General features: G+C 36.2%; 1 protein-coding gene across 6 annotated transcripts in view; it reads left to right on the forward strand.

Annotated features, from left to right (window-relative positions):
• Nucleotides 1–13,579, forward strand: part of KDM4C (lysine demethylase 4C) — a 304,885-nt gene that overhangs the window by 269,325 nt on the left and 21,981 nt on the right. For all 6 annotated transcript variants that reach the window (XM_021380224.1, XM_021380223.1, XM_021380227.1 and 3 more), the window contains 2 exons: nucleotides 1,668–1,853; nucleotides 9,005–9,175. In XM_021380224.1, the coding sequence (XP_021235899.1) occupies nucleotides 1,668–1,853; nucleotides 9,005–9,175 (357 nt within the window). The remainder of the gene's footprint in view (nucleotides 1–1,667; nucleotides 1,854–9,004; nucleotides 9,176–13,579) is intronic.

The raw sequence follows: 13,579 nt of genomic DNA on the forward strand, positions 1-13,579 counted from the left end.
TAGTGCAGGAGTGGGTTTTTTGTGCCACTTCTTCATGTCTTCTCCATGGTCACGTAGGAAACACCACAATGCAACGCGTGACACAGTTCAGGCTCTTGGCTTTCAGGGGTTGGCTGTAAAGGCAGAATTTGAAGGTATTCTTTCTGTTCACAGTGATGCATGAACTAGAACCCTGCATGACTGATGATCTTGACAGGTCTAGAGCTTACAGAAATCTTAATATCAATCACCAACTAAGTGCCAGAAGCCATTGAAATAAAGGAGTGCTATCTCATACAATAAAACTTCTGCAGATTTCTTCAGAAAATAGAAATTGATAACCAATAAAACAAAATTATCTAGTACCTTGGAAAGAAGAATTTGGTGGGGGTTAATAGGCTTCAAATGATTAATTATACCGTAGAAAATAAATCAAAATTATTCTTAATCCTGTTGCCAGGTTAGGCAGACAAAATCAGTGCCTAACAAATACAGAACACATGGAAGGAATCCCTACACTATATTTTCAAGTTATTAAATTCACTATTTCTGTAACAAGTAGAATTCTTTGACTGTATTCTAGAACAGTTGGGATAATTTTATGATCTTCAGTTGCTAACATTGTTTTGTTAGCCATGATGAGAGTTGTCAGAAGGTAATTCATGTATGCAATATAACATAGTTGCCCATAGAAGTTACCAAAGTAATTATTTTATTTAGCATGTTAATGTCTTCTGGTGGCAAGATACTGGCCTTTTCTTTTTTAATAGCATGGTGGGCTATTTTCCCAAATTTACCTTACCTCGCATGCGGCCCTTCCTTTGTTTCATACGGGTGGCTTACAGACAAAAAGCTTGAAGCAGAGCCAGTAAGAAATCTGAGTCACAGCAATAATGACAACATTTTGATGTAGCCTCCATTCTAGGAGAAGGAATAAATGTGGTATGTCTTGGCACTAGTAAGGCTTTTGATGTAACATTTTTATAAATGAAATGGGAAATTATGGCCTATATAATTACCTGCATATTAAAATACACACCAGTAAAATGCAGACTGGAAAAAATGAAAAGGGGCATGGGCACAGCCTTCAGCTGTGGAGTTATGTGAAGGCATGAGATAAATAAAACATTTCTGACTGTAATACGTTATCTGAGGATATGGTAGAAACCATTGCGGGAGCATGTTGGATTAGAAATCTTTCAAAGTCTATTGACACATATACTTATTCCAACTTCAATGTAGGGGGCTGAATGAAATGATATCTGGAAGTCCTGTCTAGCCCCACATTTCTGTAGGAATACTCTCTTTATTTTTGAATCTTGCAGTTACTTTGTGCAGAATTATATATAGGTTTTTCAATTCGCCTGCTTTAAGAGATATGGGTTAATTTCAAAGCAGTGTATGGAATTTGAAATTAAACTAATATATAACTATCTATTTGTCAGTTTTCTTACTGCAGAATCAAAACAGATTGTCTTTACATAAAAAGAGTCAAAAAGGCTATATATTAATTATCACATTATAAAGTTACCTTGTAGTTCATAAAAGTATATTGTTTTGCTATCCACAGTATGAGGTATAAAATGTAAGCAGTGAAGCATAAATAATTTTTCAGTCTTAGAGATACTTGCAGATGTCAGTGGAATTGTGGTAGTGTGGTAAATATTCTCTTTATTTTGCTTCTACAGAAATGTATTTTCTGCAGACAGAGAATTAAGAAAATCTCTGGTGCCTGCATTCAGTGTTCATATGGACGCTGTCCAGCCTCCTTCCATGTGACCTGTGCCCATGCTGCAGGAGTGCTGATGGAGCCTGATGATTGGCCGTATGTTGTCTACATCACTTGTTTCAGGCACAAGATCAACCAAAATGTGGTAAGGAATTTGTTTAATGATATGTTGAAAATCAGAATTGCAGAATTAAAATCTGTTTTCAGAGAAAATGAAAGAAGGGACCCACATGATGTATAATAGCTCCATCTAACGTATTTCCATGCATAAAAAAGTATTACCTCTTGAAGGCTTTTTCCCATTATGCTGACTGGTAGAAGTAATACTTTATATGCTAAGAACATTTTTGCATTAGAGTCATTGTTGAATGTGTTGTTTTGACAGCAGCACGAGTGTCTGAGTTCTCTGTTTTGTTAGCTTGGAATATATTAAAAATACCCAGATCACAATATCTTTCACATGCTCACAGATACTGAGTGATAAAGGATGTGGTGTATATGTAAGTTCTTTGTACCACAGCCAAACAATGCCATACAAATGTCCAATTATTATCATTATTTCATCTGGAAAAGCAACAGTGGTATGTCATGAAAATTCATATTATTACTGTATCTTTTTATTTCTAGCCCATGCTGAGGAGGAACTTTTACTTTTAGATGAGATGCAAGAAGGATTAGTTATTACCGTCTCACAGGTTTAATGTCTTTTATCCTAATGAATTGTTATTATTTCAGTTAAGAGAAATCTCACCATGTATCTTGGGCTTTTAAAAGTGTATTTTCTTTCCTAGCAAACTAGAAGAACTTAATGTAGTCTCATTAAGGAAATAACTTGATACATTGGTCAAGCTGAAAATTCTCAAGTTGTGAAGTTTGAATATATATTTAATCTCCTTTATACACTAAAATTTAAATAAACCCAGGTGATGTATGCATAATGTATATCTTTCTTTCAAGAGACTGTCAGTGAATCGTAGATCTAAACGACAAGACTACTGGAGAGTAAGATGTCATTTTAAGTATAATAAAATGCCTCCCAACTAGAGTGATCAGTCAGTCCTGAGTTTCAGTTCGCCAGTAGTTCATAAAAATGCAAATGAATCGTGTGTCCCTGTTTAAAATTTCCCCAGAAGCGTTATGTGTTGTAAAGATTTTTGCTTTCCAAAAAAAGTAAACATATGAAATCATTACACTTTGCATGGTTGTTATGTCTTTATACATATTTATGAAAATAAGTTTCGTTTAAAACACAAGCAAACTGCAACCTCTGTCTGTACGGGTAACTTGATGTACTTGGCTTGTTTAGAAAATGTTACTTACTAGTTGAAAATTACTGGGCCAAAGTGTGCCCAATGAAAATATGGCTGTTCTTCCTAAATGTTTTATAATATTTGTTTTCAGACACACTAACAGTACTCCAGATAGTGAGATATTCATCAGTAGCTGTGAAGTCATTCCCCGATCAAATAAGTTTTTCCACAGTACGCTTTCTTTTGTATCCACTTCATATGTATGTTGTGGCTACTGCTCTAGCCCCTTAGTTTTTACTTCCTCTAACGTATTACTTGGAGACACAACTTATTATCCCCAAAAAACAACATGTTATTTTCTTCACCTATTCTTTTTTATGATATTAAATGGCAAATGTGCTGAAGTTACGGATTATTTCTTCTTTGTTTGTATAGCACCAAAACAAATGGTAAATCTATCCTACACAGACTTTTTTTTTCATGTACTCTATATCATGATAGTTTTTAATAAAAATACCTACAAAATAGTAATTAAAAACATGTACATAACTTAAGCAGAATTTATACATTCTATCTAATATAAAATACTACAGCCTTCATCATTGTCATTTATCTTTTAGCATACACTTTCCCCAGAAGAGAAAAAAAAAACCTTGCAAATAGCTATTATTTTGAATGCTTAGAAATTAAGCACATACTTGTCTTATTCTACACAGTGGTAATGAAGTGAGAGGGAATCCCCCAAAATTCTTCTTTTACCTTAGTGATTTTCTTGACCTGTATTTGGTAGTGTCAAAAAGAAAAAAAAAAAAACATGCGAAGAAACAAGATTTCTGTGTAGCTGTTTTTTAAATGTTTTTGTAAATGATATTCAAAGTCGACTAGAATGAAACTGAACTCACCTTTTTGAAAAAAATCTGCATTATTTTATTTCACTTGGCTCAAATCAACATCAGATGTGCTAAAGAGTAGTGTTTGTTTTTTGTTTGTATTTCCTTAGAGCCAAGTTTGGAAGGACCAAACATTTTGTTACAGAGAGTTTTTCACTGTTATTCTTCAATCAGCCCCGAGTGGGGTGGGTTGAGCTTGGCTGGCTGCCAGGTGGCCGCCATACTGCTCTCACCTTGCCTCCACAGCAGGACAAGGAGAGAAAATAGGATGAAATAGCTCATGGGTTGAGATAAGGGCAGGGAGATTGCTCACCAGTTACTGACACAGGCAAAACAGACTTAGTTTGGGGAAGATTAATTTAAGGTACTGCCAATTACTGACAGTGAAGTAGTGAGAACTAAAAGCAAACTAAAAGCACTTTCCCTCCATCCACACCCTTCTTCCTTTTCCTCCCAAGCAGGGGAATGAGGAATGGAGGCTGTGGTCAGTCCATAGCGCTTTGTCGCTGCTGCTCCTCCATGGGCACTCTCTGCTGCTGCTCCATGTGAGGTCCCTCTCACGGGGTGCTGTCCTTCCTGCACCGATCCATCTACGTGGGCTTCCTTCAGGCAGCAGCTCTGATCTGCCATGGGGCAGTTGCTGGGCTCTTTTCACAGAGCCACCCCTGCAGCCCCCGATACTGTAATTTTGTAAGCTGAATTGTAACCTGCTGTAAGGCCAATAGACTGTGGCAAAGGTGTCAAGTGTTTATTTATGATCAGTTTTAAATTCTGTCTTCTGAATAATCTAGTCATGTCTTTAAGGTTTGGGGTGTTTTTTATCATTGTTTTTCTTGTTATACCTTTCTTAGCTATTAGCTAGTCTTTCATGCAGAAATTATATTGCTCTTCACTATTAGGTAAAGCTATGCGTCTTTATTCTAATGAGCTTTTTTTTTGTGTCCATTGCTTTAATTTCCTTGCTTGCAAACAGAACAGGGAACATGCAGATTCTCTCTGCAAATTTTTGCAGGAATCAAATACACCTTGTCAGCAAGAGCAAATCTCTCCTGGTATTTAGTAGTTTAAAACACTCCACATAAAGCAAGGATGATATTTCTCCACATTTCAAGGAAACAAAATTACAGTTGTCCGATGTTTCACTAACAAAAACCTCTAGATCTGGTGCCTGAATGCTCAGGGAATATCTTTGATTGGTACTACCTTCAAGTTTAAAAAAGATCAAACAACACAATACTCAGCAAGCAAGAGGAGTAGGAAAGATTGTGGCATATATCTGTAGCAGTATTGTAATGTAAATCAAGGAAGTTGAGCAACAGGAAACTCACAAACTTACTACACGTGATAAAAATGTATTATTACTGATATTAATGTATCTTTTCACCTCAGGCAAGCACTTATTGCAATGATGAGGTGAAATTTTTGTCCAGATAATTCATTGCTGCAATCTCATACAAATTGTGTTGAAATTATTCTTCGATACATTTTCATAACTCTTTTTCACTTATTTCTTTAGAGTTTTCTACAGTATTTTTTTCTTTGATTGCTGTTTTAATGTCAGCCATGGAAAATACTTGCGAATTTTCTGGTGAAAAATAATGATAAAGGCAATCAAAAGGGAAAGCCTAACTCTTGCATCCATACAGTGGTGTAAAATGAAGTAAATATGCACATATTAGGAATGTGATTTTTTTAAGGTTGTGAAGTTTCAAAAATACATTATTTAGAAATTCACTGTCTCAGAAGTAAGTATATGTCTTGTATTTGTTGAAGGTACAGCTTTAGAAATGACACAAAGATTTGCTAGCAGAAAAGCTGTTTTATGCAGAACACTTTTAATTATTCCTGTTGTACTCTATATTAATTTGTTCATGTAAATCAGAGTGCCAGTATGCAAATAAGGCTTTGTGATTTGCCGCCTACAGACAGTAGGTCATGTTTTTTGAATTTTCCTCTTTGACCATGTTTATTTCTGAGCATGAAATGTATCCTTCACATCTTTTTGTCATCAGATTGCCAGAACACTTGGAGCTACAGGTGAGAGTAGGCGCTTCACGTGGACTTATTTTGATTAAACCTCTGTTATACACAAGAAAATGAGAAGAAGACATTATATGCGGCAATACTATTGGGGAAAAAACGCCAAAGATTTCATACAAGATTAGCAAAAACAGCACTGAAGGTCAGAGAAAGTCAGCTGGAAGAAAACGTATCCATCTGTGATATTTCATTTTGAAAATGCAGTCAGAAGAGGTAGCTAGGCAGCCTCAGTTACATGCTTGCTTCTGATCTGCTTTAAATTATCATTTGCTATTATTGAACAGTTTTTATCTCTGTAACATCCAATGAATGAAAGGATACTGCAAGGGGGAAACCATACATCCTTTTTCTGGTGAATACACAAGAATACAATGGTCATTGTTTGCCACTGTCTGCTAAGTACTGCCAGCCTCAACATTTTCAGGAGACAGAGGCATGCCTTGGGAGGGACAAATGAGTCAAAAATCATGAACTGGCATATTTTTTGAAATGTCATGCATCATTTCTATGCTCAAATTGAAGTTCTGAGGAATGAGCAGAAAATGATGATAGGAGAGTTATGTTTCTCATGTTCATGTTTCCTTATCAAATAAATCATTATTATATTTAAATAAGAATTTTAAGGATCTTCCACTACAAACTGTAGTCAGAGAGGGTTTCTAGATATTTAGATACCCATTAAATAACAATTTTAGGCTAGCTAGCTGTTAGTATTAACAATATACATATTGCTTATGTATTTTATTTAACAAGATTATTGTGTCCTGACATACAGAAAATGCAGGAGAAAGTCATTTTCCCTCTTATCTTTTTGAGGTTTGCACACAGAAGGAGAAGTTAACTTTCTTTTTCCATTGCATCTCATTGTTTTCTGCACGTCTGCTGCTATCTTAGTTCATCCTTGGCTTAGGTACTGTTAAAATCATGCTTTTTAAACCACAGCTTTCTCAATAATCTGGTAACTACCACAGCTGTTCTCTAATCTGATAGGCTCTTACGTAACAACTGTCCTTTCTGATCAACAATGACAATCTTAACATCAATAAATTCTTAGGATTTTCTGACAGGAAATGTTTTCTGGGACATGCAGTACATTGTTGGAGTGTGCTTGTCAATATTTTGTCTGGAAAATAAATCACGAATTCTTACAATATAACAAACTGAAAATAATCTCCTTTAGCTAGGATGCATTTCTTTTTCTTTCTTATTTGTTCTAACAAGCTGTGGCATTTCTTCTCTGAATATTTTATCATATATAAGCCTGTATTGTCTCTTGACGTACTATGTTTTGCCAATCCATCTTCTTAGAAGGGTTCCATTTTCAAAGTTTAATACATTTAAACCCTATAATAGGGATATTTTCCTTGGATTATCGCAGTGTAATCTCAAGCTTCTACTTTCTGTCGTTTCATATGAGTGATTGAATTAGTACTCTCCACTATGATTCTGATTTTTTTCAAGGAACTGAATAGACTGAAGTCAAGAATTGCTTGGTAAATCAGCACTTACGATTACTTATGTTTCAGGGTTGAATAGGAAGTGCTAACTGACATGCTAGCACTCCTGTGGCAACAGCAGTAAACGTTTTTTTCCTTCTTCTGCTGGTCTGCAGTTAAACTAAGTAACAGAATTAAGAACTTAAGTAGCAATTTAAAATGGAAAATCCAGGTAAATTGCTAAATGCTTTATATATATGATCAAAACACTATTTCGAAGTAAACTTTAGAAACATTATTGGATTTTTCTCTCTGAGGTGAGCTCAGCTAAATCCTCCAAATGCTTATGTCAGGCAGAGTTCTGACACACAAAGATTTAGTGCGCTGCCTCCAGAAATGGCACAGAATACTTCTGTTTGGTTTGTAGAAGCAGAGAAGTTTAAAATTGTTTTAGATATCTATATTGATTGAGGAATCCATTGCCTTTGAAGGTGTGAAAAGCAGTTTTAGGTAATTCAGTAGTTATTGTAGCATATGTCATAAGATATTTTCAAGCTGCTTATGTAAACATTTCTAATAAAAATAATTCATGCTTTCTGTATGCTGTTGCAGCTGCCCTTTGTCTTTATATCTTTTCTGTAAGAAAAGTTCAACTGCTCATGTATAGCTGAAGTCACAGTTAGTTTGTCTTGCTTAAAGAAATGGAGCTTTGTGAGGTAATGAATAGAGGAATCAAAATTGCAGGGAAGTGCTTTCTGCATTTGACTGGGATGAGAAGCTCTATCAAACAGTGTTATTGTGCTCTTTGCATCTGTTGTAGTTTCCATGGAAATAAATAAGAGGCAACCTGCATATTTTTCCCTGGTGAAGAACATTGCTTTATAAGAGAAAATGTTCCTCGGTATACTTTAATTGGAAGCTGATGCTTAACAACTGTCAGCATCTTGTGAGCTTGTGAGCATTTGCTGACTTCCAAGGTTCTATTCCTCTTTTATTTATAAAAGCCATTAAAAACAGTTATTGATGTAGAATTTTTTGCATAATTTATCAACCCTACCAGAGTTTTGATTGATGTAACTAGCTCTATGGAATGCAAATTGAAAAATGGGAAAAAATGATTGGTACTGATATACTAAATGAGTAAGTGAAGAGTGATCAATGCTGTCTGAAGTCTTTAAGCAAATGTTCTGCACAGTATTAGTTAAGAAGTTCCTGAGATAGTCTCCTGTAGACAGCTCTGACATGAGCCAAAGATGCATTATTTTTTTTTATCCTATTCAGAAAATAACAAACTATGAAAAAACATGTCACAAGACAAGACTTAAAAAAAAACCTTCTAAAAAAGTGCAATACCCCAGTCTAACTTTGCCATGTTATCTCTTCAAGAACTTCAAAGAAAAGTTAAAAATTCTGTTAATTAAGTGTTCTTGCTCTACTGTGGAATGGTGAGAAGGTAAAACTGCAAAAATATTTTTGAGTGCTGTAATTTGTTATTCTTGAGATGCTGTTTGTTTTCTCATAAAATTAAAAACAGTGTTAAATTTGTATGATCATGATGGTAAGGAACAATTTTGAATTTGAAGTTTTTTTTATTGAGTGTTGTTTTTCATTCCGTTTTAACATTGATGCAATTCCGATGAGTAAGCTGATATTTTAAAATTACTTTTAACTTTTTTCAAGAGAACGAAAGCATGTGAGAAGACCATTACAGTGGGGCAGACGGTCATTGCAAAACATAGGAATACAAGATACTACAGTTGCAGAGTCATTGGAGTGACATCACAGCTTTTCTATGAAGTCATGTTTGATGATGGCTCTTTTAGTCGGGATACTTTTCCTGAAGACATCGTGGTAAGTACTTTCTTAGATATCTGTTCTTTTTTGAGGGGTTGGTTTGTTTTGATATTCAATTTTTCTTTTTGAAGGTTAGAGAGCTGGAACATCTCAAACTACTTCTTTTGACCTTGAGGAGATAATGTTGTAATATTTGATTTGTGTTTGTTACTTTTGCTGCTGAGATTGAGTCTTTTCTAATGGGCTTCCAAATACTGGTTGTTCCAATTAGTCTTTGCCATTTGACCAAATGTATCAGAAGTAATCTTACAAAGCCTTTTAATTAAATAAGAAATATGTATTTAATAAAGGAGATGAGAGTGGGAGTTCCACGTATCCTTATCTGTCTCTTAGAGATAACTTGTAAAAATTCCTTGCTGAATAGAAAAATCCTGCTGTAATGGGAAGAATAGCTCTCATGAATCTATTCTAACAACTTGTTTACACCTTCTGATGTTTAGCTTGTGAGATTACATTATTAATGATAAAAATCATCAGGGAGGAGAATGCGTAGTTTACTACATTTCCAAAAAGCAGTTGAGATTTTTATTTCCCTAATGCACTTACATAAACTGCCATGTTTTTCAGAACTGTTAAGGACCACACTGTGAACTTAGTTAGCAGATCCAAACATAATTTGCAAACAATTGTGAAAATATTCCTTTTTCTTCCTCGTTTACAATGAGTAGATTGGATGATAATGTTTGCTCTGTTCATCAGGTGCTTTGTGATGGTTGTGTTGCAGTATGTCTGATCCTTTTTTAACCTTCATGCACATCTGAGGCTTCTTTATGCTGAGCTTATTTTCTGGTGTACCTCCAGCTAAATCTCTTAAAAGTTAGAGCCTCCAGGGTACGCTGGCTTGCAGAAGTGCTTTGTGTTGCCAGACTGGTTTTACTTTGCCCTGTGCAGAGGTGGAGAGTCTGGCATACACACCAGTGCATAAGAATATACACTTTATTAGTATATGCTCCAGAGGTACAACCCCTAGCAGGGGTTCCTCTGTGTTCCTCTACTGTAAATATGTCTTTGAGCTATTCTGTTTTCTGCAGGAGTAATGTTTTCCTGGAGGTATCATTAGCTGAAAGATAGCATCAGTGGAAATGATACTGTTCTTGTTAGAAGCTTCATAGTTATTGAAGAGTCATCTGCCTTTTGAAAATACAGCATTTTGAAAGTGTACATTTCAGAGCAGTATATGGGGATTGAGCTGTTTACCTCCCACTGCTGTTAATAGAAAACAGTTAGCAATTCCCTGCTACATGTCTTTGAAAATTTATCCTTTAATTTGAAACAGTCTGAAATGCTCCATTAACGGTCAAACTTTGATTTAGGATGATCAAGATATTAAGCAAATGTGGCTGTATTGTTACTAGAAACCCCTCTTTTGTGTATGCCTGCATCATGGTATGGCAGAGATGAGAAACCGCTTGCCACCCTAGTGGGGTATTCTGATCTCGAGCTAAGAATAAATGTAATCAGGTCTGGATATGCTTCAGTGCTTCCTAGATAGTGGATGAACAACAAATAATTGTTTGATGGAAACACCAAACGAATTTCACATTCCTTAGAGAAATCTTGTTGTGTTTTCATTAGATAATATACCTGCAGCCGTTACTGGAAGGGAAAAAAAAAATGTTTTTTCTTCTGCCTGGACTAAAACTTGCTAATCCATGCAATGTGCGTATCAGGTGTTAGTGCCGCCGGGAGGACTTATTCATCAAATCTGGTGTGAAAGCAATGTTGCTGCCTATTGAAGAACTTATTTTTCTAATCTGTTTTCACTTTTCAACTAGCTCACAAAGATAGCAGCAGCTTTCTGCTTTCCCAGTATATGCTGAATCCTCTACATAATTTCAGCTCAGCTCACAATAGACCACAATTCCAGTGTTCAGACACAGTGATTTATTTTTAAGAAGGAAAACAGGGAGCAGGGAAATTTCGATCTCAAAGCTTCTTGAAACTGTTTGCATGTAAGCATTCAATAACTACCAGAGAAGGGTGTACATTGTTGTTCTCATATGTATTTTTTACTGTTTTCATTCACATTTACTACATGTATTAATTATAGATGTTAGATACATAGGTGTAGCTATATAGATTCCTTTTATTTCAAGCTATTGTTTGTACTGTGTTTGATTTCTACCTTGTCAGAATTTCTTTGAATAATCACTCCTCAATAACAGTGTTGAAACCTATTAGACAGCGTTTTGGTGTGTTAAGAAGCCAGCTTTCGCTCTATCCGGTAGGTGTTAGAGGGTGCAAAGAAGTGTCTACAGGTACACATTTTCTGGCAGAAACAGTCGTACAGCTTCCTCTTTAAATGATAGAAGGACTGCAAGGAAGGGGATGTGATATCTTGAAGGATGTGAGGTGGCAGCTTCAGCAGCTACCTTACCCATCCAAACACACAAGGGTGGAATGCATATACTGCAGTCCTGAGTAACTGCTTCCAAGAAGCAACAGGCATGCCACTTGCTACTTCTTGAAGGAGTGATGTACTCTAGCTTGTCACACAGCTGCTAGTTCAGCACCAGGAAGGATTCTGTCCTGCTCAACGGGACAAATGTCAGCATACCAATTCTGTGTGAGGAAATGTCTCAGGTCTTTGGCCTGCTCAATCTTTTTTCATGCCTGATGCTCATATCTTCAGTGGTACAGCTTGGCAATTTACTGTGAATTAATATTCTCAGATTTATTTAACTGTTTATTTATTTGTTTTCTATATTTTGTAGCTGTTAGTAATGCTTACCAGCAAGTATAACTGTACACACACATACATACATATATAAATATATATGTGCATATATGTAACTTGAAGTTAGAGCTAAGGATGCAGTTATTCTTACGTTTTTTACGTTATTGAAATCTCAGCTAAACAGGCCTTGCAGAGTACCTTACTGGGAAATGAAAGGTCTCACAAAATTGTTTTTATTCCAAGGAGGAGAATAAAGAGAAGAGGTTATAAATAAACATGCTTTGCTAAAGGTGAGTCTGTGGGTACGTCTGATTACAGGAGAGGTGAGCACATCTCTTCTGAAATGACAGACATTGTTTCAGGCCACCTGCCCCACTAAGTGCTGTGGTTCTCCAACTGCCATTTTACACAGCATTGTTTGCTGTCATGGTTTCACCTTGTGGCTGTCAAGCAAACTAGGTGAATAAAAATAAGAGTACTTACTCATTCTGTCTGTGACATATCCACATTGTGTTTTAGTTTACCACTAAGTTTATAAATCTAGGGGTTCTCCACACAGATTGTAAGCTGATCTGTGGGTTGTCATGCCTACAACCCAAAATGGACTTTACTGATTAAAAGCAATAAACTGAATACCATCCTGTTGTGGTTTAATCCTGGGAGGCAGCTAAGCACCAAACAGCCACTCACTCACTGTCCCCACAGGGGATTGGGAAGAGAATTGGAAGGGCAGAAGTGTGAAAAGTCATAGGATGAGATAAAGAGAGTTTATGAAGAAAAGCAAAAGCTATGCGTGCAAGCAAAACAAGCCAAGAAATTAATTCATGGCTTCCTACAGGCAGGCCAATAGATACTGTGGCACTTCTAGGGAAGCAGGGCTGATCACATGTAAATTTCTTGGGAAGATAGACTATCACTCACAGTATGCTCTCTTTCGTCCTTCTGTAGCCCAGCTTTTGTTGCAGAGAATGACACTAGATGGTATGGAGTATCCTGTTGGTCAGTTTGGGCCAGCTGTCCTGGCTGTGTTCCCTCCCAACTTTTTGCACACCTCCAGCATCCTGGCATGAAGGAGAGCATAAGAAGCAGAAAAATCCTTGGCTCTGTGGAAGTAGTGCTCTGCAGCACCTATTACGTGGCTGTGCGATCAGTGCTGTTTTCATAAAAAATCCAAAGGAGAACATCATATGAGCCTCTATGACGAGAATGATTTCTGCCAGCCAAAAGCCTGACACATCCTAAATGTTCTTTCAGCTGATGGAATGTTGCTGTAAATGTTCATTACAAGCAACAGCATCTTGAGAGATGAGGAAGTGAGGTGTGTATGATCCAGTGTTTGGATATATATATTCAGGAGTCCATGAGTTTGTTTTTCAGACCACATAATGATAGTTTTCTTGGATCTTGATAAAATGCAATGATTTTACTACTAAAAAATTGTTAAAATATACTTTAAGACAGCATTTATTCTGCACCTGTCAAAAGCAGGAACAAGGAAGTTTTGTATGTCTAGCTGGTTTATCCAGCACATAGCTTGATTTGTGTTTTTTTGGTCTGACACTGTTTTGTAACGCAACCACAATGATACCTGAAAACCTTAACTTTAATCAGCAGAATTATGGAGATACTAATTTAAGTATCTTCTTTCAGTAGTGCATCCAAGAGAGTCTTTGCCATCAAGAGGGCAGTGTAGATTAAGCTCTATCTTTCTGTGTCTGTCAAAT

Source organism: Numida meleagris, chromosome Z, assembly GCF_002078875.1.
Source record: "Numida meleagris isolate 19003 breed g44 Domestic line chromosome Z, NumMel1.0, whole genome shotgun sequence".
In the NCBI taxonomy this organism is placed as follows: Eukaryota; Metazoa; Chordata; class Aves; order Galliformes; family Numididae; genus Numida; species Numida meleagris.